The 27,984-nt window shown below is 44.8% G+C and overlaps 1 protein-coding gene and 1 non-coding gene across 9 annotated transcripts; both read left to right on the forward strand.

Moving 5' to 3' along the window:
- The first annotated feature begins 1,047 nt into the window (after positions 1 to 1,047).
- RILPL2 (Rab interacting lysosomal protein like 2) lies at positions 1,048 to 27,454 on the forward strand. Of its 8 annotated transcripts, XM_086347363.1 has the most exons (5): positions 1,048 to 1,443; positions 10,265 to 10,416; positions 17,425 to 17,532; positions 22,690 to 22,753; positions 26,930 to 27,454. In XM_086347363.1, the coding sequence occupies exons 1-4, from the start codon at positions 1,120 to 1,122 to the stop codon at positions 22,742 to 22,744; spliced, it is 639 nt and encodes a 212-aa protein (XP_086203489.1). In that variant the 5' UTR covers positions 1,048 to 1,119; the 3' UTR covers positions 22,745 to 22,753; positions 26,930 to 27,454. The 8 variants fall into 8 exon arrangements, with proteins under 8 accessions (XP_086203489.1, XP_086203491.1, XP_086203492.1 ...); XM_086347365.1 differs by lacking the exon at positions 22,690 to 22,753 and having other exon boundaries at positions 26,511 to 27,454; XM_086347366.1 differs by lacking the exon at positions 22,690 to 22,753.
- Positions 17,195 to 17,306, forward strand: LOC147355352 (U6 spliceosomal RNA). The gene has a single exon (XR_015144955.1). It is a non-coding gene; the product is annotated as a U6 spliceosomal RNA (small nuclear RNA).
- Positions 27,455 to 27,984: the final 530 nt, after the last annotated feature.

A 27,984-nucleotide genomic window follows, 5' to 3' on the forward strand; every position in this document is an offset into this window, starting at 1 on the left:
TTACAATTAGACTATTGTACCATCTGAAAATAGTATGTATTTTGTTTGTTTTCTTGACCACAAGCTTAGCGTTTGTTGGAGAAAAGAATGCAGGATACCCAATAACATTTGTCACATACTTTATCTCAAGATTTCGTATATTCCTCACAGAAACCCTACTCCGTTGGTACCGTTTTTTACACAGTAGTAAAGTGAGGTTCAACCCACTCCAGTATTCTTGCCTGGAGAATCCCAGGGACGGGGGAGCCTGGTGGGCTGCCATTTATGGGGTCGCACAGAGTTGGACACAACTGAATCAACTTAGCAGCAGCAAAGTGAGGTTCGGAGGAGTGAAGTAACTCTCCAAGGCCGCACGCTGGACAAGTGGTGGATCCCAGGAGAGGGCCAGGTGCACAGAGCAGAGAAATCTCCAGTTTACTGAGGGTCAGATGCTGCAGGTCCAGGTGACAATGGGCCTGAAAGCTCTACGCAGTCCAGATCTCCGGACTTCCTGGAGCTGCCACCTACTGCTGTTTTCCCGCTTTGCCGCAGAAAATACTCTCAGAGACCGGATCTGCCTCCACATACCATGCAAATTCTATGGCTGGAAGGCCCGAGTGCAGCAAGGGAAAAGCTGTGTGCTTTTTTAGCCTCTTTCCCAGGCTGCGGTGGAAACCCCGCCCCCGTCTCCGTGGAAACCCGGCTTCCGCGGTCGCCGTTACCAAGGGGCGGAGCTGGGGGGCGCTGCCCTTCCCCCGGTCTGCAGCTGCTCCCTGGCTGGGAGCGACCACAGGCACCCCTTTAACCTTTCTGTTCCTCTTCTCCCCTGCCCTCCCTTCCTCTTGTCCTTTCGTGCTCAGAACCGTATCCTGGAGCCCGCACTCCTGTACGGACTTCGGGGTGGACGGTGCACCGGACCGCGGGCCTGCGAGCCGCCCTGCGTGGCCTCCACAGACGCCCCCACCTCCCGGGCCCACCTCTCGGCGGCGCTGATTGGCCGCTTCTGGGCCACTTTCCCCCGCCCCCGGGCCCGGCAGGGTCCTCGGCCCAGCGAGCGGAAAGTTTTCTGTGCCGGGAGGAAGTTGAACGTTCGCAGACTCCGAGAAAGCAACTCCGGAGGCTGTAGGGGTCTGGGCCGCCATGGAGGAGCCCCCTTTGAGAGAGGAAGAAGAGGAAGAGGAGGAGGACGAGGCGGGACCCGAGGGGGCTCTGGGCAAGAGCCCCTTGCAGCTGACCGCTGAGGACGTATATGACATCTCCTACGTGATGGGCCGTGAGCTGATGGCCCTGGGCAGTGACCCCCGGGTGACACAACTGCAGTTCAAGATTGTCCGCGTCCTGGAGATGCTGGAGACGCTGGTGAATGAAGGGAACCTGACGGTGGAGGAGCTAAGAATGGAGCGGGACAACCTCAGGAAGGAGGTGGAGGGGCTGCGGAGAGAAGGCTCGGCCGCCGGCCCAGAGGTGAGTGCGGGAGAGCGGGGACTCGCCCCGGGGGCGGGGTGCAGGGAGCTCCCAGTGGGAGGGGGGCCGCTCACCTCTCTTGAACATCCAAACCCCTCAAAACAACTCCCCACGAGTATCCAGTCCTCAGTTTAGAAGTGTTGTGTCTGCTCAGTTGCTCAGTCTTGTCTGACTCTTTTCGACCCCATGGACTGTAGCCCACCAGGCTCCTCTGTCCATGGGATATTCCAGGCAAGAATCCTGGAGTGGGTTGCCATGCCCTCCTCCAAGGAATCCAGGGATCGAACTTGAATCTCTTATGTCTCCTGCATTGGCAGGTGGATTCTTTACGACTGCTCCACCTGGGAAGCCCAGAAGCTTTATGATAGGTAACATTAACTGAGCACTTACTAGGTGCTGGGGTATGCACTGAGTATGTTCTAAAGCAGAGGCTTCCTGCGGAAGAGGGAAGGGCAGAGTCTTAACCACTGGACCACCGAGGAAGTCCATCTTTACTTGCAGAAGACAGGTTGATGGGGACCTTGAGCAGTGGTTCTCAAGCTTTACTGTGTTACTCGCTCAGTCATGACCAACTCTTTGCGACCCCATGGACTGTAGCCAGCCAGGCTTCTCTGTCCATGGGATTCTCCAGGCAAGAATACTGGAGTGGGTTGCCAGTTCCTTCTCCAGGGGATTTTCCCCACCCAGGGATAGAACCCGGGCCTCCTGCATTGCAGGCAGATTCAGTGCCATCTGAGCCACCAGGGAAGCAGGTATTTCATGCTTTTATCAGGCATCAAAATCACCTTGAGTGATTAAAACACAGATTGGCTGGCCCCAGTCCCAGAGTTTCCAACTCAGTAGGTCTGCAGTGGGACCTAGAATCTACAACTTTTCACAGGTTCCAAGATGATACAGGTGCTCTTGGTCCAGGTTTCATGATTTGAGAATCTTTGACCTGGAGTAAGACATACATTTTAACTATAGAGAAATTACTGCTTATGACCACAGAAAAATATGTACAAGAATATCCAGGGCAGTTTTATTCATAATTGTGTCAAATTGGGAATCCAGATGGAACAGAGGAATGGATTTTTTAACTTGTGGTATGGAATACTACACAACAATGAGAAGGTACCGAAACACTCAACTATATGGATGAATCTCACAGATATTGCACTGAGAGGTAGAAGCCAGGTACAAAAGAGAGCCTCCTGTACATAGAATTCAAGAATAGGCAAAGTAATCTTTATATAAATTTTTTGACTGCACCAGGTGGCATGTGGATTCTTAGTTCACCAATCAGGGATCAAACCCAAGCTCCCTATATTAGTAGTGTGGAGTCTTAACCACTGGACCACCAGGGAAGTCCCATCTTTACTTATAGAAGACAGGTTGATGGTAACCCCAGGATGGGAGAGTGGGAGAGAACAGGAAGGAAATATATAGGGAACTAATCTGGGTGTGGTTACTTGGGTATACACATATGGTAAAAATCATCAAGCTATAAATTCAAGATTAGTGCATATTTCTGTATATATGTTATACCCCCATTTTACAAAATTACATTTTGCATCAATATTCAGAACTGATGAAACAAAAAGTTTCAAGAAACAATTTATCCTAACTCACCCTTACTAAACATGATATATAGTCATACTTTCCTATTCTATTTTTATGAATTTTTAAATTATTTTGTAACTCACTAAATTAATATCACAACTCTCTAGTAGGTCTCCAGTTAGTTTTAAAAAAAACCTTCCTCAAGTGAATTATTTCATTTGATCCTCATACTATTATTATTCCCGTTTTATAGAAGCGGAGACATAGAACGATTAAGTAATCTGCCAAGGACTTGGAGCAAGTAAGAGGTGGAGGCAGGATTTTAGTTCAGAGATGCTAGTCTGTTTTTCTTTTTTTTGGCTGTGCTGGGTCTTCATTGCTTCTTGAGGGCTTTCTCTATTTGCAGCGAGCAGGGACTACTCTAGTTGCGGTGCACAGGTTTCTCCATGAGGCAGCTTCTCCCATTGTGGAGCACAGGCTTAGTTGCCCCAGGGCATCTGGAATCTTCCCAGACCAGGGATCGATCAAACTCATGTCTCCTGCATTGGCAGGCAGATTCTTGTCTACTGAGCCATCAGGGAAGTCCTCAGAGACGCTAGTCTTAACCACACAGTGCTGAAGTACAGACCTGTAACTTTGCTTGTAGTGACATTGGTGAGTGACTACACTGTGAGGGCCCTGGAGCTATGGAGCTAAATTAGACAAGGTCCCTTCCTTCATGGAGCCTCATAACTAGTGGGAGAAGCGAGACACACAGACCTTCAAAACCAGCCCACAGGATTACAGACTGAGAAGTGCGCCATGAAAAGACAACAGGAACAGGGTGGCTGAAATTCACAGGGAAGAGTGAAGATTTCTGGTAGATTTGTTGGTACACTTTTACTTCACCTACTCATTAGTCACGGTGACAATGCTATTTGTAGAGAAGGTTCTTCTTTAGGATCTGTCATATGAGATGGTTGAATATCATTAGAAGCCTGACTTTTGAGATTCAAGAACAGTTAAATGACTTGCCCAAGATCCCTCAGCTCACATTTTGCACTTGTTTCCTGTCATCTCCAACTCCAACACAAAGATAGACCCATGATGGATCGTGAACAGTGTGGTTTGCACAGGGCCCGGGCCATTTTCTGCCTGGGGCATAGCAGACAAGCTTCATTAGCCCCAGATGAGCTAGCACATTTTCCTCCCAAACCATAGTCTTGAGAACGAGCGTGGGGGAAAAGGCAGAGAGAATGAATATTTAATACTGCTAGACAGTTTATAAAAATATGCCCTTGTCTTTTTTTTTTCTTGTTTTTTTAATTACTATTTTTAGCTGTGGTAAAGTAGAGGTGAAATTTACCATCTTAATCATTTTTCAGAACAGAGTTCAGTGGCATTAAGTCAATTTACATTATTATGCAACATCACCACCGTCCTCCAAAATGCCCATCTTGCGAAACTGAAATTCGGTGCCCACTAACCACTAACTCCAAATTTCCCTTCTCCCCCACGCCTCTGGTAATTCTGTTCTCCTTTCTGTCTATGTGAATTTACCTATTCTAGGTACTTCATATAAGTAGAATCAGATGATTTTTGTTCTTTTGCCACTGACTTATTATTTTACTTCATGTCCCAAGGTTCCTCCATGTTGTGGCATGTGTCAGAATCTCCTTCCTTTTTAAGGCTGTATAATATTCCATTGTAGGGATTCACCAGTTTGTCTATCCGTCTGTCAATGGACACGTGGGCTGCTTCCACCTCGTGATCTGTGTAAATATTGTTTCTTTGAACATGGATCTATAAATCAATCTTCAAGCACCTGCTTTCAAGACTTTTGGGTATGTACCCAAAAGTGGAATTTCTGTATCATGTGATAATTCTGTTGTTAATTTCTAAAGGATCAGCCATTCAGTTTTTCATAGTGACTTCACCATTTTACATTCTATCAACTGTGCCCAAGAATTTCAGTTTTCCCACATCCTTACCAAAGCTTGTTTGTCTTTTTTTTTTTTTTTCCTGGCCACACCATATGTCATGTGGGATATTCCTTGTGAAGTCAAGTGAAGTGGAAGTCACTGAGTTGTGTACAACTCTTTGTGACCCCATGGACTATATAGTCCATGGGATTCTCTAGGCCAGAATACTGGAGTGGGTAGCCTTTCCCTTCTCCAGGGGATCTTCCCAACCCAGGTATGGAACCCAGGTCTCCAGCATTGCAGGTGGATTCTTTATCATCTGAGCCACAAGGGGATCAGCCCATGTCCCCTGCAGTGAAAGCACAGAGTCTTAACCACTGGACCATCAGAGAAGTCCTGCCAACACTGGTTATTTTATATTTTGTTTGTTTGATTACAGTAGCCATCCCAATAGGTGTGAGATTTTTTTTCCCTTTTTTTTTTAAAATTTAAGTTCAAAATTCAAAAGTTACAAAAGTATTTGCCTTGGAAAAGCTCTCATATCCCCTCAGAAAAAATTTAAGCAATCAGTTTCTTAAAGTATCCAGAGATACTTCATGCAAACACAAGCAGATATGAATATAGTTTTCTGTTACCCACACAGATAGTATGATAATATATGCCCTGTTCTGCCCCTTGCTTATTTTCACTTAATATGGCATGAAAGTGGTACTAAATCAGAATATAAAGAGCGTCCTCATCTTTTTTTTTTTTAATGTATTTATTTATTTATTGGCTGTACCAGGTCTTAGTTACAATGCAGGATTTTTAGTTGTGGCCTGTGGGGTCTAGTTCCCTGACCAGAGATCAAACCTGGGTCCCCTGCATTGGGAGCTCAGTCTTAGCCACTGGATCTCCAGCAAAATCTCTACTTCCTCATCTTTTAATGGCTTTTGGAAACTTCCATTGTACAGTAATATCAATTGTTCAACCTGAGGGTTCTCAGCTTGGAGTTTTTGGAACCCTGCTCCCCGCTGTTCCTCAAGATTATGAGTCTAATCCATGAGATCCATGAACTTGCATGGGAAGAAATTATATTTTTATTTTCACCAGCCTCCAGATGAAATGTAGTACCACTTTATTCAATCATGAATGCATCCATGTTGATGTTTGGTAGAAATCAACACAGTACTGTAAAGCAATTAGCCTTTGATTAAAAATAAATAAATTAAAAAAAATCATGAATGTAAAAAACAAACCACAGTAATATTATCAGTAGTACCTGTGACAATCATCAATGGAAATCACAGGTGTTTTCATGTCCCATTACAATGTAGTACATATCTCAAAACTTTGTTTTTCTTCTGTATCTTATTGGACCTGTAGCTACATTGTGTTTAATGAAGGAGCAGGTCTCGGGATCACATATTTATTTTTAGATTTTGATGAGTGTATGTTATCTTAGTTGGTTTCCTTGTAATCCTATGCCTTTTGTTTTATACATTTGAGATCATTATTCTGAGATGGAATCCACATGAGCTTTACCAGACTGCCAAAAAAGGTTTGTAGAACACAAAAATGTTAAGAGTCTCTCCTTAAACCAGTTTCCTATTAAAAGACCTTTGTTTTCCACTCGTTTGCTCTGAGCCCAAGCCTCAGTGGGTTAGTCTGATCTGTACCAGTTGGCCCTTGAATATGTAGAGGAAGTGCACTCACTGGGTCAAAGGAAAGGCATTGACATTTTAATGTGTATTCGTGCTAAGTCACTTCAGTTGTATCTGACTGTTTGCAACCCCATGGACTCTGGCCCACCAGGCTCCTCTGTCCATGGGATTCTCCAGAAGAGAATATTGGAGTGGGTTGCCATTCCCTTCTCCAGGGGATCTTCCCGACCCAGAGATCGAACCTGGGTCTCCTGCATTGCAGGTGGATTCTTTACCATCTGAGCCACCAGAGAAGCCTGGTGCCACCAGGAACTATTGCCAAATTGCACTCTAAAGGGGATAAAGTGATTGGCTCCCTTTGCGGTCAGTGAAGGAGCCAGTTTCCCCACAGCTTTTACGACAGTGTTTCCTCACACACCACTGATATTTGTCAGTCCAAGAGGAGGAATGTGGGCACTACTGCCTTTCTCTTTGTTGTGTACCTTATTCTCTTTGTCACCTGTAGAATATTCTGAGTGTGGTTGTGCCTCCATTTATTTAACTAGACTTCTGCTAGTGGACATTTAGGTTGTCTTCAAATATTTGCTTCATTTTAACTTCAGTTTGAAACAATGTCAAACCTATGGAAGGGTTGCAAGACAAGTGCAATGCACACTTGTATACCTTTCACCCTGATTCAGTTGTTGTATTCAGGTGTGTGTATATGTGTGTTTGTGTGTGTGTATAATATGTCTTAAGAAACACACACTGGGGACTTCCCTGGTGGTTCAGTGGTTAAGAGTCTGCCTGGTAATGCAGGGGATGTGGGTTTGATCCCTGGTCTGGGAAGATTCGACATGCTTCGAGGCAGCTAAGCCCATGCACCACAACTACTGAAGCCTAGAACCCGTGCTCTGCAACAAGAAAAGCCACCGCAATGAGAAGCTGGAGCACTGCAGCTAGGGAGTAGCTCCCACTTGCCAAAACTAGAGAAGGCCCATGCAGAGCAACAAAGACAAGCACAGCCAAAAATAAATATAATTATTTTTAAGAGAACAGGAATAGACACTGAAACTTCCCTGCTTCCACTGCCTGGGGTGTGGGTTCAGTCCCTGGTAGGGAAACTAAGATCCTGCATGCCACATAGTCCAGCCAAAAAAAAAAAAAAAAAGATATACAGACTGAAGTATAGACACCCATATACACACGAGACTTCCCTGGTGGCTCAGACGGTAAAGCGTCTGCCTACAATGTGGGAGACCCGGGTTCAATCCCTGGGTCGGGAAGATCTCCTGGAGAAGGAAATGGCAACCCACTTCAGTACTCTTGCCTGGAAAATTGCATGGACGGAGGAATAGTCCATGGGGTCGCAAAGAGTCGGACACGACTGAGCGACTTCAATGTCAGTGTCAATATACACATATGTATATACACATTATTTACTCATTCAAAGTCTGCCCAGCTATTTGAGCAGACATTATGTTAGCTGCAGAGTTAGTAAAAGATTAGGATCTTTCACCCTAAATACTAAAGACTTTCGTGTGTATCTCCTAGACATACTGTTAGATAACCACAATAAATGATCAAGTTCAGGGGGAAAAGTTGGTAGAATACTAAGATCTAAATGCCATCCCTATTCAAAATTCATAATAATTACCTTTTAGCATTTTTTTTTTCTGATACAGAATCTAGTATAGAGTTGTACAGTATCTTTAGGAAATACCTCTCTCTCATTTTTCTTTTTTTTTGGCTGCACCTCTAAGCAGGTGGAATCTTAAATTCCCCAACCAGGGATCGAACCCTTGCCCCCTGTAGTGGGAGCTCGGAGTCTTAACCACTGGACCCACCAGGGAAGTAGGACACCTCTCTTTAGTCACCTTTAGTCTGGAGCAGTTCCTCAGCTTTTCCTTCTCTTTCGTGACACTGACATTTTTGAATATATTATGTATCACTGTCTGTAGAATGTTCTTCAACTTGAGCTTGTTCTGGTGTCTCCTCACAGTTAGATTCATGTTTAAACAAGTAACACGTATTTAGCAGGGTTATCACTCAAGTGATGCTATATCCTTCTCAGTGTCTTGGATTAGAAGGTGCCTGATTCAGTTTGTCGTCATTGGTGATGTTTGGTGATGGTAACTTCTAGCCCTTGGTTAAGGTGTTGTCTACAAAATTTCTGCACCAGAAGGGTGCTTTTATGCCCTTTGTAATGCGCAAGTAGCCTATGGGAAAATACTTTGAAACTGTGTAAAATATCCTGTTCTCCGACAAATTTTCACCCAGTGGTTTTAGATCCATTCATTAGTCTTGCCTGAATCAATTATTACTAAATTGGTTGCAAAAGGATTTTCTAACTCTTATCATCTTCTACACATTAATTGGCATTCCAGAGATCTCCTTGGTGGTCCAGTGGTTGACTCTGCTCCCAATGCAGGTGTCTGGGCTTTGATCCCTGGCCAGGGAAGTAGATCCCCCATGCTGATCCCACATGCTGCAACTCTTAGTTCACTTGCTGCAACTGAGAGTTCACATGCCACAATTATAAGATCCTGCATGATACAGGAGAGATCAAAGATCCCCTGTGCCTCACCTAAGATCTGGTGCAGTCAAATAAATAAATAAACATTAATTGGCATTCTGCTGTAAAGTACAGATTCCCTTCCTTCCCAGTGTATTAGTCAGAGAAATAGAACAATAGGAGATACAGATGTAGCTATAGATATAGATGAGAATATTCATTATAGGAATCAGGGGGTTCCTATGGGTTATATCAGCTCAGGGGGTTATGGAGGCTGAGAAGTTCCACAATCTGATGTCTGCAAGCTATAGAACCAAAAAAGCTGGTGTTGTAATTCAGTCCAAGTTGGAAGGCTTGTCTCAGGGGCTGATGGTAAAAGTCCTGGTTTGGGACAGTTCGAAATCCCAAGAACCAGGAGCACTGATGTGCAGTGCTAAAGGGCAGGAGAAGAAGGATGTCCCAGCTCAAGCAGGGAGTGAATTCACCCTCTCTCCACCTTTTTGTTCTATTTGGGCCCTTAATGATGTCCACCCACACTGGGGGGATCCCTCCGCTATACTTAGATCACCAAATCAAATGCTGGTCTCTTCCAAAACACACCTTCACACACACCTCAAAATAATGGGCTAACCAACTATCTGGGTATTCCTTAGCCCAGTAGGGTGACATATAAAGTTAGCTATTAGATCCCCATTAATTAGTTAATTAAATTAAAAAAGTATAGATTCCTGAGTCCTCCTCTTATTATTTGATGGCTTATTATCCATTCTTGTTATTAATGTTGTTACTCAGATTGTTCAGTTTGGCCAGTAGGAGCGCCTTCGAATTATGTCCTTTTGCTCTGTCTCCATCCCTTACACAATGGAATATTCCAGACTAAACTTGGACTTGCCCTGCTCCAGCCCTAGACTCAGCCTCTCTCCAAGGAGCCCTGGCTCCTTTCTTGGAGAATAGTACTTAGAACTCTTGCTTCTTCTTCTTCTTTAAAAATTTTTAAAAGAGGATCTTAGTTCCCCAACCAGGGATCACCCCAGGGCCCAGAGTCCTAACGAAAGCACAGAGTCCTATCCACCAGACTGCCAGGGAATTCCCAGACTCTTTACCAGCAACCAAACACTTGCAGCAGGTGGTGCCTCACCTCATCAGGTCCCTGGGAGTAACAGAACAAGAGGACTCTCCTTTCTGGGATGGAAAGTCCAGCCTCGTGGGGTAAAATGTACAAGTGACGTCCTTTCTTACAGGTGAACCTGGGACCAGACAAAATGGTGGTTGACCTGACAGATCCCAACCGACCACGCTTTACTCTGCAGGAGCTGAGGGACGTGCTTCAGGAGCGCAACAAGCTCAAGTCACAGCTGCTGGTGGTGCAGGAAGAGCTGCAGTGCTATAAGAGGTGGGCCCTGCTGCCCTGGGGCGCCTACGCTGCAGACCCAGATCCTGTCTGGAGCTCCTTGATATGTTACCTATCTGTTCTGATGTTCGTCCAGTCAACTTACTGGAGACCCACTCTATGCTGGAATCTATTCTCGGCACTGAGGGTAGAGCGGGAAATAAAACAGGAAGTCCGTGCTAGGCTAGCAGGAAGATAGGCACTCAGCCAGGAAGCCTACAGTGAGCCCGCAGGATGAGCACGGTGGATGCTGGAGAGAATGTAGAAAAGTGGCTTGACGGAGACTGGAGTGCTGGGAGGGGCCTGTGTCAGATTCGGTGACAGGGAAGACCCCTCTGAGGTGAATGACAAGAAGCAGCCAACCAAGTAACAGTTTGGTTGGGCGAAAGTAGAACAGGAAGTGCAGAGGTCCTGGGGTGGGAACCATTTGGCCAATTTAGGGGACCCACCATGGTGGAACTGGGATTGTGAGGTATACAATGGTTCAGAAGAGACCAGGAGCTGGTCGTGTTGGCCACAGAAAGGAGCTTTAGGTTTTTTATTTTGTTGTTGTTTTACTGGCGTATAGTTGTAATGGCAATCCACTCCAGTATTCTTGCCTAGAGAATTCCATGAACAGAGGAGCCTAGAGGGCTACAGTCCACGAAACTGCAGAGTCAGACACAACTGAGCGACTGGCACACATAGCTGCTTTACAGTGTCATCAATTTCTGCTGTGCAGCAAGGTGAATCAGCTATTTGTATACATATATCCCCTCTTTTTTGGATTTCCTTCCCATCTAGGTCACCACAGAGCATTGAGTAGAGTTCCCAGAGCTGCACAGTAGGTTCTCATTACTTATCTATTGTATACATAGTATCAATAATGTATATGTGTCAATCCCAATCTCCCAATTCATCCCACCGCCATCAAGGAGCTCTAGTTTTATAGCAAATGTAACAAGAAGACTCTGGGATGCCTTAATCAAGGGAATGACCAGATCTGATTCAGTATTTGAAAAGATCAATGTGGTGATTCTGATAACTGAACAACTTGGTTATGTAAGAGAAAGTCCTTGTTCTTTGGAAAGCCACATAAGTATTTAGGAGTAAGGGGGTAAGATTTCTCCAGTTCACTCTCCAGAGAGTTCAGAGAGAAGGTAGATAGTTGCAGGGGTGGATGGGTCAGTGGATGGAAAGATGGATGCACGGCTAGGTAGGTAGATAGATACATGGATAAGCATTTGAAGGATCGGGGTTAAAAGTATATGGAAAGTTTTTGCACTAATATTATACCTTTTCTCTAAATTTGAAATTGTATAAAAATTACAAGTTAAAAAAAATCATAATAAATATTGCATACAGGAGGAATTGTAGGATAAGCAAGGCAGGAAATAAGGAAGTTGTTGATATAGCAGGTTTGACCTTTGTTGTATCCCTCTCTACCAAGTTTCCCAAAATGTTGTAGTTTACATAGGTATTTCTTGAAAAGGAAGCTCTAGGAAGTCCCCTGGTGGTCCTGTGGTCAGGATTCGGTGCCTTTACTGCCATGGCCCAGGTTCAGTCTGTGGTTGGGGAACTGAGATCCCACAAGCCACATAGCACGGCATACAGGAGCTCTGTGGTTGAATCATTCTGAGAAGCCTGCAGTTAAGCAAAGCAAGTTTCATTAGAGGCAGGCAAAGGAAAGACCAAAAGAATGAAAACGTATTGCCTACTAATATTTGTTTTTCTTTTATTTATTTATGTATTTACTTTTGGCAGTGCTGAGTCTTCGTTGCTTTTCCCAGGCTTTCTTCAGTTGCGACGAGTTGGGGCTACTCTGTTTCAGCGTGAGGGCTTCTCCTGGTGGTGGCTTCTCTTGTCGCAGAGCACAGGTTCTGGGTGCACAGGCCTCAGTAATTGCAGCACACAGACTTGGCAGTTGTAGCTCAAGGGCTCTAGAGCACAGGCTCAGTCAACTAGTATTTGTTTCGTTTTGGTGTATTGGTGGTGCTGCAGAGCACATGGGATCTTAGTTCCACAGGGTCAAACCCATATCCCCTGCATTGGAAGCGTGGAGTGTTAACTGCTGGACCACAGGGAGGTCCCGTGCCAACTAATATTTATCAGTTCAGTTCAGTCGCTCAGTCGTGTCTGGCCCTTTGCGACCCCATGGACTGCAGCACTCCAGACTTCCCTGTCCATCACCAATTCCTGGAGCTTGCTCAAACTCAATGTCCATCAAGTCACTGGTGCCATCGAACTACCTCTGTCGTCCCCTTCTCCTCCTACCTTCCATCTTTCCCAGCATCAGGCTCTTTTCCAATGAGTCAGTTCTTTGCATCAGGTGGCCAAAGTACTGGAGTTTTCAGCTTAGCACTAGTCCTTCCAATGGATATTCAGGACTGATTTCCTTTAGGATTGACTGGTTTGATCTCCTTACAGTCCAAGGGACTTTGAAGAGTCTTCTCTAACACCACAGTTTAAAAGCATCAGTTCTTTGGTGCTAAGCTTTCTTTATAGTCCAATTCTCACATCCATATATGACTACTGGAAAAACCATAGCTTTGACTATACAGACCTTTGTCGGCAAAGTAATGTCTCTGCTTTTTAATATACTGTCTAGGTTGGTTATAGCTTTTCTTCCAAGGAGCAAGCATCTTTTAATTTCATGGCTGAAGTCACCATCTGCAGTGATTTTGGAGCCCAAGAAAATAAAATAAAGTTTCCGTTGTTTCACCATCTGTTTGCCATGAAGTGATGGGACCGGATGCCATGATCTTAGTTTTTTGAATGTTGAATTTTAAGCCAGCTTTTTATTCTACTCTTTCCCTTTCATCAACAGGCTTTTTAGTTCCTCTTCACTTTCTGCTATAAGGGTGGTGTCATCTGCATATCTGAGGTTATTGATATTCCTCCTGGCAATCTTTATTTCAGCTTGTGCTTCATCCAGCCTGGCATTTCATATGATGTACTCTGCATATAAGTTAAAAAAGCAGGATGACAATATACAGCCTTAATGTACTCCTCTCCCAATTTGGAACCAGTCTGTTGTTCCATGTCCAATTCTAACTGTGGCTTCTTGACCTGTGTACAGATTTACCAGGAACTCTGCTTAGTGTATCCCAAGCATAATTTCAATTAGTGTTCACAGCAAGCCTGTGAGTTAGGGTAATATTATCCCCAAGATGATCTAAGGGTCAGAGAGGTCAAGTAGCTGCTCAAAGTCCCTGGGCTGGTTGGTGGTGGCAACCTTGAGATGTGATATCAGACAGACTGACATCGGAGCCTGAGCTTTTAATTATCACACCACATTGAAACTTGGAAAGTTTGGAAATATGGGATGTACTCTGAAACAAAACCAAACAAAAATTTTTTTTTTTAATTTGACTGTGCTGAGTTTGCAGCACGAGGGATCTTTAATTGAAACATGAAAACTCTTAATTGCAGTTTGTGGGATCTAATTCCCTGACCAGGGATCCATCCCAGGCCCCTTGCATTGGGAACACAGAGTCTTAGCTAATGGCCTACCAGGGAAGTCCCCCAATGATATTATTCATTACATTCATTCAATGTGATATCATTAAGAGAGCAGCAAAGTAAAAATGTCCTTAGAAAGTCCTATCTGAAAGGACTGAATTCTGCCAACAGGAATTTAATTGTCTTCCTTCCGCTGAGGTTGGAACCACGTTAATGGAAAGACCTGCCTTCATCTCATTTAATAAGTGCTTCAGACACAGTTAATTAAAAAGAGGAACTGCTAGACTGCCAATGCCGTAAGCAGCTTGCAAGTGAATAAAGCAACACATGTTGGTTCCAGTTTTGAATTCCCAGAGAACGACAGATGGGCACTTCCCATCTGGTGCAGGCTGACAGACAGATAGCAGGATTCTGTTTAGTCTCTAGTGTTACATATTCTGGAGAAACTAGCATGTCAACTGAGGTGTTCTCTTAGCAACTGCATCAATTTGGAAGCCCAGGCTCATACGAAGGATAGTTTTTAACTGAGGGCAGCTATGGTAGGCTGTTTCCAAAGATGGATGCAACAGTTTTTCCCATCCTGCACTCTTTTTGCAGTGAGACTTTGCCACTCCTCTCATCAGAGTACAAGTAGAGTCTATTTTCCCTTTTCTTGAATCTAGATGGCCCTATAACTTTCTTGGACCAGTTGAATGTGGTGGAAGTGATGCTGTTTGGCTTCCAAGGTTAAGATTCTCGAAGGCCTAACAGCTTCCATGTTTGTGCTCTCAGACTGCTGCCTTGAGACTGCCATGCTATGAGGAAGCTCAAGGCAGTCACGTGGAGAGGTCACATGAAGAAGAATCGAGGGGTCCCATATGACAGCCCCAGCTGATCCACCAACTGAACACAGCCACTTGAGAACCCCAAAGTGGACCATTAGGAGAACCACCAAATCAACCATAAGAGATAGAGCCATCTGGGAATTCCTTGGCGGTTTCAGTGGTTTGAATTTCACAATCTCACTGCCAAAGGCCTGGATTTAATCCCTGGTTAGGGAACTGATATCCTACAAGCTGTGCAGAGCAGCCAGAAAAAAAAAAAAAAATAGAGCCATCATGAGAAGTCATAAATCATTGTTTTTTATTTGTTTGTTTTCACTTTTTTTTTTTTTTTTTAACTTCTGGCTACACCCTGTGCCATGTGTGGGATCCTAGTTCCCCAGTCAGGGATTGAACCCACACCTCCTGCATGGGAAGGCAGAATCTTAACCACTGGACTGCCAAGGCAGTCCCCCATCATTATTGTAAATCAACAAGTTTAAGGGTGTTTTATAGCTGTAGGGAGTTGGTGTTGGACAGGGAGGCCTGGCGTGCTGCGATTCATGGGGTCGAAAAGAGTTGGACACGACTGAGCGACTGAACTGAACTGACAGCTGTGGGTAGTGGGGAAAGGTAATTTTTAGATCAAGCTGCCAGTATGGTTGGTTTTGGCTCTTTCTGGCTTGTAGACAGCTGCCATATTGCTGTGTCCTCAGCTGGTGGGGAGAATGAGAAAGAGAGAAAGCTGTATCTCCTTTTAAAGGGGCACTAATTCTTGCCTGGAAAATCCCATGGACAGAGAGCCTGGTTGGTTGCAGTCCATGCGAAGAGTAGGACATGACTGAGTGACTTCACTTTCACTTCCATGCACTGGAGAAGGAAATGGCAACCCACTCCAGTGTTCTTGCCTGGAGAATCTCAGGGACGGGGGAGACTGGTGGGCTGCCGTCTATGGGGTCGCACAGAGTCGGATATGACTGAATCGACTCAGCAGCAGCAGCAGCAATCCATCATGAGGGCCCACCCTCATAACCTCATGTAAACCTAATTGTCTTCCAAAGGCCCTATCTCCAAATACAGTAATACCGGAGGTTAGGGCTTCAACATACAAATTATTTAAAAACTTTTTTAAAAATTTTTGATTGTTTTTATTTGACTGTGTTGGGTCTTAGTTTCAGCATGTGGATTCCTTTAGTTGTGGCATGCAAGCTCTCAGTTGCAGCATGTGAGATCTAGTTCCCTGACCAGGAATTGAACCCAGGCCCCCTGTACTGGGAGCTCAGAGTCTTAGCTACTGGACTACCAGGGAAGTCCCAACATGTGAATTCTGGAAGAACATAATTCAGTCTGTGGTAAGGGGGAAATTTATGCCTGTAGCATAGGCATAAATTTACCAGTTGGTACACACAACAAAATACCTAAGTGGATCTAATGAGCTTACTGGGTCAGATATTGAAATGTTTCATCACAGTCAGGCTTCTTTTGGTTGCAAGTGACAGAGATCTTATTTCAAATCAGCTAAAGTACAAAAGGAGATTTTGTTGGTTCACATAGCTGGGAAGGATCCTAGAATTGCTCTCAGAAATAAAGAAAAAGACTGCATCTAAGACCTCAGGGTTGGAATCAGAGACCCCAGTCATGATGATTCTTTCTTTGATTCTGTTTCTTTGTTGGCCTCCTTATCTTGTATTAAAGACAATCCTTTTCTGAATCTTAGGGAGCATGACTGCTGGCAGTCCCAGTTGAGCAAGTGAGAGAGAACAGCCTTCTTCCAAGTTCTGTACATCAAGTCCAGGGAAATACTCTGAATCTCTTTGGGTCACCTGACCTCAGTATCTTATTGATTAATATCAATCTAGCTCTTAGCACCACCTGACTTACTGTATATTTTTACATTTCTACTTATTTGTTCGTTGACTGTTTTCTTCTCAATGAAATATAAATTACATGAGAGAAGATATTTCATCTGTTTTGTTCATTGCTATGTCTATATACCTTGGTAGACTATGTAGCTTAGTAATATTTGTTAAATGAATGAATTCCATGTATTAGCTCACTTAATCCATCAATCCTAGAAGGCAGGTACTTTTATGATCCTTTTATTTCCAATTAGGAAATCAAGGCTTAAGTTAAAGCAGCTGTCGCCAACCGTTTTGGCATCAGGGACCAGTTTCATGGAAGACAGTTTTTCCACAGACCAGGGTGGAGTGGGGGATGGTTTCAGTATGATTCAAGAGCTTTACACTTTTGTCCACTTTGTTTCTAATCTAATTCCACCGCTGATCTGACAGGAGGTACCAGTCGGTAGCCTGAAGGTTGGGGAGCCCTGAGTTAGACAATTTATACATGATCATATTTCTAGAAATTAGAGAAGCTTGAAGTACCAGCCATGGTAATTAGATAAGAGAAGGAAAGAAGAGGTATCAACACTGGAAAAGAGGAAGGAAGATTCCAGAGATCTGGGTCAGGAGATCTAACTCTAGAGCTTTCAATGATAGCATTATTAATATAATAATAATTACGAAGAAACTTCACTTTCAGTGCCCGCTTCAGCAGCACATTTACTGCAATTGGAACAAAACAGAGAAGATTATGCAAGATGTCATCCTGCATAAGGATGACATGCAATTTCATAAAGCATTCCATGTGTTTTAATAATAATAATAATGAATATGTAAATAAATAAACTGTAAAAAACCTTCACTTTCAAAGATGCACAGATAAGAGATCTACAATAAAACAACCCACTTATTTATCTCATTTTTCCCAGTGGTCTGATTCCACCAAGAGAAGGCCCAGGAGGAAGAAGAGAGAAAGAGGCTCTTTTTCCCAGGGGCAGCAATGCCAACAGCAAGGAGAAGACAATCATAAGGAAACTGTAAGTTGACTTGCTGCCCCATGTTGCCACTAAACAGTCGCTAAAGGAAGGAGTGGGGGTGAGAGGGGAGGCCCTGTTCTTCTGATGGTGGTCCTGCAGCTGATATGCAAATGCTATGCTGGTGTATTATGCTATCTTCTAGGCAGTAGCATAAGCACCTAACATTATTAATTCATGGACTCATCACAGTGACCCTATGAGGTAGACACTGTTGTTATCCTTGACTCACAGATGGGGAAATAAATTCCAGGGGGTAAAGTTCTGTACCCAAGGTCACACACATTGTAAGTGGTGAAGTCAGGAACCCAGGGAAGTCCAGGTTCGACACTCTACTGCCTCCCTGTGATATAATAACAATAACCAGATAATAATACTAATAATATTAAACAAGAAAAACAATAGCAATAATTATTGGAGGTTACGGGGGCTAAATCATCACCTCTTCTACTTCCAACTCTGGAGGGCCCCCTGTCTCCCAACATTAGGACACATAAGACAGTTTCCTTCGAACACTCCCCTTGTTTTCATGCCCCTTTGTTCATTCCTGGTTTCTTTGGTTGCAGCACCTCAAACCATAGACTGTGAGATGATAGTTAAAGTTCAGATTCTCAGAAATCAAATCGCTGGTTCTAGGAGGAGGCCCAGAAATCTGGATTTTTAATGAATGCCCAGACAATTGAATGTGGGGAACCTTTGGACAACAACCTGAGATATGCCTTTTCTTCTTTTTTAAAAAAGTATTTATTTATTTATTTGGCCGTGCCGGGTCTCAGTTGCAGCACATAGGATCCTCAATCTTCGATATGACATGTGGGATCCCTTAGTTATGTCATGTGAACTCTTACTTGTGGCAGGTGGGATCTAGTTCCCCAACCAGGGATTGAACCCAGACCCCCGGCATTGGGAGCACAGAGTCTTAGCCACTGAACCACCAGGGAAGTCCCTAGATGTGCCTTTTCTGACTCCAGGTATGAATACAACTAGGCACACCTTAGTTTCTTCCATTTCTTAAACAAAGGAAGACAACAGAATTGGAAAGAGTAGAGATCTTTTCAAGAAAATTAGAGATACCAAGGGAGCATTTCTTGTAAAGATGGACACAATAAAGGACAGAAATGGTATGGACCTAACAGAAACAGAAGATATTAAGAAGAGGTGGTAAGAATACACAGAAGAACTATCAAAAAAGATCTTCATGACCCAGATAACCATGATGATGAGATCAGTCACCTAGAGCCAGACATCCTGTGTGAAGTGCAGTCAAGTGGGCCTTAGGAAGCATCACTATGAACAAAGCCAGTGGAGGTGATAGAATTCCAGCTGAGCTATTTAAAATCCTAAAAGATGATGCTGTGAAAGTGCTGCACTCAATATGCCAGCAAATTTGGAAAACTCAGCAGTGGCCACAGGACTGGAAAAGGTCAGTTTTCATTCCAATTCCAAAGAAAGGCAATGCCAAAAAATGTTTAAATTACTGCACAATTGTACTCATCTCACATGCTAGCAAAGTAATACTCAAAATTCTCCAAGCTAGGCTTCAACAGAGAACTTGAACCGAGAACTTCCAGATGTTCAAGCTGGATTTAGAAAAGACAGAGGAACCAAAGATCAAATTGCCTACATCTGTTGGATCATAGAAAAAGCAAGACAATTCCAGAAAAATATCTACTTCTGCTTTATTGACTATGCTAAAGCCTTTGACTGTGTGGATCACAACAAAATGTTGAAAACTCTTTAAGAGATGGGAATACCTACCTTACCTACCTCCTAAGAAACCTGTATGCAGGTCAAGAAGCATCAGTTAGAACTGGACATGGAACAACAGACTGGTTCCAAATTTGGAAAATAGTACATCAAGGCTGTATGTTGTCACCCTGCTTATTTAACTTATATGCAGTGTACATCATGCAGAATGCCAGACTGGATGAAGCACAAGCTGGAATCAAGATTGCCAGAAGAAATATCAATAACCTCAGATAAGCAGGGTGACAACATGGAAAGCAAAGAGGAACTAAAAAGCCTCTTGATGAAAGTGAAAGAGGAGAGTAAAAAGCTGGCTTAAAACTCAACATTCAAGAGACTAAGATCATGGCATCTGGTCCCATCACTTCATGGCAAATAGACGGGGAAACAATGGAAACAGTGACAGACTTTATTTTCTTAGGCTCCAAAATCACTGCAGATGGTGACTGCTGCCATGAAATTAAAAGACGCTTGCTCCTTGGAAGAAAAACTGTGACCAACCTAGATAGCATATTCAAAAGCAGAGACATTACTTTGCTGACAAAGGTCCATCTAGTCAAAGCTATGGTTTTTCCAGTAGTCATGTATGGATGTGAGAGCTGGACCATAAAGAAGGCTGAGCACCAAAGAATTGATGCTTTTGAATTGTGGTGTTGGAGAAGACTCTTGAGAGTCCCTTGAACCGCAAGGAGATCCAACCAGTCCATCCTAAAGGAAATCAGTCCTGAATATTCATTGGAAGGACTAGTACTGAAGCTGAAACTCCACTACTTTGGCCATGTGATGTGAAGAACTGACTCATTGGAAAAGACCCTGATGCGGGGAAAGATGGAAGATAAGAGGAGAAGGGGATGACAGAGGATGAGATGGTGGGATGGCATTACCGACTAGATGGACATGAGTTTGAGCAGGCTCTTGGAGTTGGTGATGGACAGGGAAGCCTTGCATGCTTCAGTCCATGGGGTCGCAAAGAGCTGGACGTGACTGAGCGACTGAACTGAGCTGAACTGAGGCACACCTTTCCTCAACTCCAGGCTGAAGCAAGCAGCCTGTTGGTCTTGGTTGCTTTGAAAATGACCTGGTGACAGTTTACCAGCTCCTGGACTTTTGGATCGAAAGTGAGAAACGGCTTTGGTCAAGGATGTCAAACTCGAAAGCCTGCGGGGGCCAAGCACTTCATGTGGATGTGTGAGGGGGGTGTAGGGTGGGGTGGGGACATTTGCCTTTCAGTTCTGTCTGGCCAGTGAACAACTTGTTAACAGACCTTCTGATTCTTGAGCAATGCCAAGACGTCGGATTTGTTCATGGAATCTGTTTTCCAAATGCTGGCAAATCATTTAAGCTTAAAAATAAAAATCGTGTGATCCGAATGAACCATCACTGTGGGTTGCATCAGGTCCTCAGCCTCCATCCAGCTCTTGCTTCATTAGTCTTGCCTCCCAGGGAGGGCTGAGGGGGCCTCAACTTCCATTCACATTATTTGGTCGTTAGTCAGTCAGCAGACCCTCACTGAGTCTATGTTGTGCGCCAGGCGGGATGTTCACCCTGGGGGCACTGCCATGAGCGATTCTGTAAGGACTCTGTTGACTCTGGTTTTACAGGGAAGTAATTTTGAGGGGTCAGAGATTCTGGGTTACCTCCCAGGGCAGATTTAATTAAGATGCCTTTGTTTCAAGAGAGAAGAGAGATTTTTTCTTTTTCTGGATCCTCAGGAACAGAGTGTTCCATTAGTGATTCTCAGCTCATGGCACGATGAGCTTCGCTGTCAGCACAAGCTTTCTTTTTTCTTGCTTTTATTTATTCCCTCTTTATCTCCATCGCCCATTTGCAATCTGCTTCCCGGCTCCCCTCCCCGTCAGCCCATCTCATATGTATTTAATGTGTTCTAAAAAGTATATATTGTCTTATGTGGATGTGTTTTCAATGGTAACTGGTATTTTGTTTCACACGTCATCTTCATTCTGTTTCCTAGTGCTTTTTTCCCCCTTCACTAAGCACTGTCACTGTTTTCTTTTTTACCAGGCACTCTTCTTTTTTAGGCTTTTTTTTTTTTTGCTGCGCCATGGCTGCGGGATCTTAGTTCCCAACTAGGGATCGAACCCCTGCCCCCTGCAGTGGAAACTCAGAGTCCTAAGCTCTGGACCACCAGGGAATAATTCTTCAGGCACTTTTTTACAAAAACTTTAGTAATATGTTTTACTAATCCAATGCTTCCAAAATACTGTCATTTTCAACGTGTAATCACTATAAAATATTATTAATGACATATTTTACAGTCTTTTTTTAAAAATAATAAGCCCTTGAAATCTTATGTATATTTCACACTGACAGCATATTTCAATTAAGACTCGTAGTGGCCACTGTTTTGGGCGGCACAGCTTTAAGCAATATGTGGTCAAATGCTTTGGATTTTGAGAACTGAGTGTGAACAAGCCTTTTCTTCAGTGTTTTTAAAAAGGTATGCCTAACATAAAATTTACCATTTTAATCGTTTTTTAAAAATTGAAGTATAGTTGATTTACAGTGCTGTGTTAGTTTCAGGTGTATAGCAAAGTGATTCAGTTATTCATATATAATATATATCTTTTTAATATTCTTTTCTCATGTAGGTTATAATATGTTACTGAATATTACTCCATGTGTGGTGCAGTAGGTCTTTGTTGTTTATCTATTCTATATGTAGTGTGTATCTGTTAATACTAAACTCCTAATTTATTCCTCCCCCGTACTTCCCCTTTGGTAACCATAATAGATTGTTTTCTATGTCTGTGAGACCATTTTAATCATTTTTTAAAAATTCTTTTTTATTTGGCTGCACCAGGTCTTCTTGTGGGACACAGGATCCTTAGTTGAGGTACTCCGGATCCCCAGCCACAGCACTTGGAGTCTTTAGTCTCAGAATTCGAACTCCTAGTTTCGGCGTGTGGGATCTAATTCCCCAACCAGGCATTGAACCCAGGCCCGTGAATTGGGAGTGTGGAGTCCTAGCCACTGGACCAACAGAGAAGTCCCCATTTTTCAGGGGCATTAAATATCAATATGTCTACAGGGACTTCCCTTGGCGGTCCAGTGGTTAAGACTCTGAACTTTCACTACGGGAGGCGTGGGTTTGATCCCTGGTCGGGGAACTAAGATCCCACATACTGTGTGGTGTGGCCAAAAAAAGAAAAAAGGAAATTTATGATCTTATGCAGCTATCACCACAATCCATTTCCAGAACTTTTTCATCATCCCATCCCGAAACTCTGTCCCCATTAAACACTAACTGCTCAGTTCCCCTCCCCCAGCCCCTGGCAACCACCACTCCCCTCTCTGTCTTTATGAATCTGACTGCTCTGGAGACCTCATATAAGAGGAGACATACAGTATTTGTCCTTCCGTGACAGGCTTATATGATTAGCACATTGTTCTCAGGTTCATCCATGTTGTGCCACGTGTCAGAATTTCTTTCATTTTTAAGGCCTGGTGATATTCCATGGTATGTGTAGACCACTTTTGATTTGTCTCTTCATCTCTTGATGGACATAAAGCAATTTTTTTGTTTTGTTTTAATTTTTTTTCTTTATTTGACTATGCTTGCATGCGTGCTCAGTCACTTCAACCCTGTCCAACACTTTGCAACACTATGGACTATAGCCTGCCAGGCTTCTCTGTCCCTGGGATTCTCCAGGCAAGAAACTGCAGTGGTTTGCTATGGCTTCCTCAAGGGGATCTTCCGGACTCAGCGATCGAAACAGGGTCTCCTGCGTTGCAGGTGGATTCTTTACCACCTGAGCTACAAGGGAGGGCCTTATTTGAATATACTGGGTCTTAATTGTGACCTTGTGGTATCTAGTTCCCTGACCGAGAATCAAACCAGGCCCCCTGCATTGGGAGCTCAAAGTCTTAGCCACTGGACCACCAGGGAAGTCCCTAAGCATTTTTTAAGATCTATCCACCTAGCAGTGTAGACACACGTCTTGTTTCTAACCCCAGTGATGGGATCCCAGATTGCCTTCTCCCTAGTGTGGACAGTGCTGCAGTGAATATCTGCATGCTTATTCATGTCCTCTCATGGACTTGTGTGTGAATTTCCCAGGGAGAGACATCCAGGAGGAAAATTGCAAGGCCACGGAGCCTATCAGCCCGGGTTCTTGTTTATCAAGAAACCAAGCCTCACTCAAAAGGAGTGGCTGAAAAGATTTCAAGAAGGGACATTTTACAGATGTGGGAACAGAGATAAGGGATGGAGAAGCACCCTGGGGCGGGCAACAGAGGAGCGAGGAAAGGGAGCTGTGAGGGGCCCTGGGGGAGTCAGACTGAAGTGTGGCCTTCAGAAGAGGAAAACACAGTGGCTAGTGAGACAAGGCCGGCAGGGACAGAGCTGGGAGTGAATACCCCTACACTTCTCTCCTCCCACCCTCCCAGCTCCTGCTGGTGCTTCCCATTGGCTGAGCACAGCCAGAAGCTAAAGGACAAGGGAGCTTGTTGAGATCATCCAGAGATGTCAGCCTCCTGGAGCGGAGAACAGGCCAGAGAAGGGAGGACATGATTCTGTGGGGGCAGATAGCCCACAGAGTATGCATCTTCTTAGTTAAGTATTACCAGGCTTGTGGGATCTTAGTTCCCTCACCCGGGATCAAACCCAGGCCCCCTACAGTGGAAGTGTGGAGTCCTAACCACTGGACCACCAAGGATGTCTCTGCCAGGCTCTCTTTTCTCCTTTCTTTTCTTTCCTTATTTTTTGCTCGCACTGGGTCTTCATTGCTGCATTCGGGCTTTCTCTCAGTGCGGCCGGCACGGCTACTCCCTCACTGTGGCGCATGGGCTTCTCATTGCGATGACTTCTCTTGCTGTGGAGCACAGGCTCTAGGCACACAGGCTTCAGTAGTTGCAGCATGTGGGCGCAGTAGTTGTGGCACACGGGCTTAGTTGTTCGAAAGCATGTGGAATCTTCCTGGACCAGGGATCGAATCTGTGTTCCCTGCGTTGGCAGGCAGATTCCTATCCACTGTACCACAGGGAAGTCCAAGCTTTCTTGAATGACTGCATGAAAACAGCTTTGTCAGACAAGACCACCTGAAACCGCATTTATTTATTCCTCCAACAAATATTTATTGAGGGTCTACCATGCAGCAGGCACTGTTCTAGGTGCTGGGGTAGAGTGAACAAGCCAGAGTCCCTGCCCTCATGGTGCTTACATTCTAGCGGGAGAGGTAGAGAGTGAACTGGTCAGGACATTTCAGATGGCCCTATATGCACTGAAGACCATTAAATAGGGTGCTAAGAGAGAGGTTGATTGGGAGCTACTTTTTAATTTTTTTGGCCTCACCTCAAGGCATGGGGGACCTTAGTTCCCTGACCAGGGATTGAACCCATCCTCCCTGCCATGGAAGCACTGAATCTTAACTCTAGGCCGCCAGGGAAGTCCCGATAAAGAGCTACTTTAGATTTGGGGAGTCCTGGAAGGCGCCTGTGAAAAGGCAGCATTCAAGCTAAGTTCTGAAAGACTATGAGGATCTGAGTTTTCCCTGCCTTCCTGGCAGAAAGAACAGCGGGTATGAAGGCCAGAGGCTGGAGACAGCTTGTGCAGCAGAGATGACAGTGGCTGGAGCAGCAAAGAGAAGGGAGGTGAGGTTGGAGTGGGGAGCGATTGGGTCCTTCTGGGCCACATGGATCTCAGTGATGACTTTGGATTTCATTCTAAGTGCTTCGGAAAGACCTTGGGAGGTTTTAAGCTGGGGAGTGACATGTCCGTATTCACCTATAAAAAGCTTTAAGGACCTCCCTGGTGATCCAGGGGTTAAAGTTCCGTGCTCCCAATGCAGTAGGCATGGATTCAATCCCTGGTCCAGAACTAAGATCTCACATGCCGCACGATGCAGCCGAGAATAAAAAATAAAATCTTTTTGAAAAAACAAAAGTTTACTCTGACCGCTTTGTGGAGAAGCGTTGATAGGACAGAGTCAAATTGTTTCTTCTCCCTAGAAAGGGTCTCCTATGGTAAGATAATGTATGAGAGAGCATCTCCACCCTACAGAGGGTATCAGATCTGAAAGTGTTTATGTGGGATATTCACTGGCTGAGGATTGCACTGGAAACAAGGCTTCCAGACCCATAAGCTACTGGTTTCTTTCTTTCTCTTCTTGGGGAGTTCTTTGGGTCACATAATTGGAGTTTGAGCCTGATATGGCAAAAATGAAATGTACGTAAGCCAGCCTAAGGACATGGGCTTCCCAGGTGGCACTAGTAGTTAAGAATCCCCCCTGCCAATTCAGGAGTTGCAAGACTTGGGTTTGATCCCTGAGCTGGGAAGATCCCCAGAAGGAGGGCATGGCAACCTGCTCCTGTATTCTGGCCTGGAGAATCCCATGGACACAGCAGCCTGGCAGGCTACAGTCCACGGGGCCAAGAGTCAGACACGACTGAGCGACTGAGCAAACACTGAAGACACAGGTTTGAAGATAGTGAGGCCGCGACTTGGTGATCAGACAAGCTACGGAGTGAATGAATGAATGACTTTCCGAAGAATTAGGTCACGCTAAGAAGGGTTTTATCTTTGTCCTGAGGACAATGGGGAGCCCTGGAAGGGTTTAAGCTGAGGAATGACTTATCTCTGCACAGTGATGCAGTCATGCTGACTGCTGTGTGAGTGGATTGTGGGGGTGGCGGGGGAGGGGGCGGACAGGAAGGCTGTGCTGCTCATCAGGGTGGCTCAGCCTGGGGGTGGCAGTGGAAGAGATAAGTGGTGGGATTAGGAACATATTTGGGGCATGGTGACTAAAATACAACAGATGGGATGACAGGAGAGGAATTGAGAACAACTCCCAGTTCCTGGCTTGAATGACTGGGTTGGGGGTGATGTCATTTCCTGAGGCAGGGAAGTGGGGGTTGGGAGATGGTATACTTAGGTTCAGGGGGAGGGTGGATGTGCCTTATCGCCTGTATCCACACGAGTCAAGGGCTCACCCCTGCCGTTGCCGGCAGAGCTGCTAGCGGGGCTGGGACTGGGGCTTGTCTTTGACTAGAAGCAAGAGCCTGTATCCCCATCACCGACTTTTCAGCTCACTAGCCATCTTTGCGTCTTTCCGACAACCTGAGCTAGCATTGACACTGTACTTTGTGATCACCCCCACGTGTCTAGTGCGTCAGGAGGACTGAAAGTTTGGCATTCATGCTTCAGGGATATCTTTATATGTGTTATCTGTTATATCCAAGAATTTACATATTAGTCATTATTCATTTTATCATTGTAGGGAACACCGAGAAGTTACCGTTTCCTCTACAATAAAAACCACTTAAAATGAAAACAAAAACATTCCAGACTCCATTTGTCAGTCTAGCACAGTGGTTAAGTGGGCTTCTGGGCCCAACTCCCAGTTCCAAGACAAAATTGTGTGACCTTGGGCCTGTTACTTAACCTCCCAGAACCTCAGTTTGCTCATCTGTAAAATAGGGATATTGACTATACTCAACATCCTCATGCTGTTATTAGTGTGAAATGAGCTAGTAGATGGAAAGCCCTGGAACAGTGCCTGTTGCATAATGAGCTCTTAAGAAATAAACTTTTGGGTGAATGGCCTGCAGGAGCTGCTTACAGAATTTGCAGGGGGTTGTGCACCCCCTGCTTCAGCGCTCTGTTTGCTCTGACCTCCCGTCTCCCGCCCCGACCCAGGTTCTCTTTCCGATCAGGGAAGCAGACCTAGACCGGAGGCCATGACTGCGTTCTCAGACACGGAGGACCACCCACAAAGACGACTTCCACAGTCATCTGTCAGTGCCACCTGTACCCACTGCACTTGCTTCTTTACTTCCCCTCAAAGCCGTCCAAGGAGGAAGGGGTGAAGCTTTCTCCCCGGCTGCAGAACTGAACACCCCTGAACGCTGGGCCACGGCAGGAGAAGTGGCAAAAGAAATTGAGAAAGCAGAAGAAAAAAACAGTGGGGCCACCTACAGCCCCACTTCAACCACCCAGGGACCCCAAGCACGCAGATGTGGACACCAGCTCTGCGTCCCCGGGCCCACGTCTTTGCCACACAGCAGCGAAATACACCAGCACAAGTGGGGACGGGGAGAGGATGCAGGAAAACCTGGTATGGACATTGCAATGAAGACTTCACTGATATTAGTGAATATTTGATTTTGCTCATATGACTTTCTATATATGATTTTGTATTAAAGTAAAATGACTTTTACACTTTCTGTGTTTCAGAGTGGCCTCTTAGAGTTATGTGACCTGGTGTAAGGTACTTCAGCCTTTTGGAGTCTTGGTTTCCAAATTTGTGAACTGTATACAGTTGACTCTTGACCAATTCAGTTTGGTCAACTGCGAAGGTCCAATGACACATGAATGTTTTTCTATAGTAAACACCATGAAATTGAAAGTGAAAATCTCTCAGTCGTGTCCGACTCTTTGCAACTCCATGGACTATGCAGCCCATGGAATTCTCCAGGCCAGAATACTTGGAATGGGTAGCCTTTCCCTTCTCCAGGGGATCTTCCTAACCCAGGGATCGAACCCAGGTCTCCCACATTGCAGGCAGATTCTTTACCAGCTGAGCCCCCAGGGAAGCCCAAGAATACTGGAGTGAGTGGTCTATCCCTTCTCCAGTGGATCTTCCCGACCCAGGAATCAAACTGGGGTCTCCTGCATTGCAGGCAGATTCTTTAGCAACTGAGCTATCAGGGAAGCCCAGTAAACACCATAGTACTGCACAATCTGCACATGTG

The sequence above is a fragment of the Bos grunniens genome, chromosome 17 (assembly GCF_055505025.1).
Source record: "Bos grunniens cultivar Pamir isolate PY7600 chromosome 17, Bosgru_T2T1.0, whole genome shotgun sequence".
NCBI lineage: Eukaryota > Metazoa > Chordata > Mammalia > Artiodactyla > Bovidae > Bos > Bos grunniens.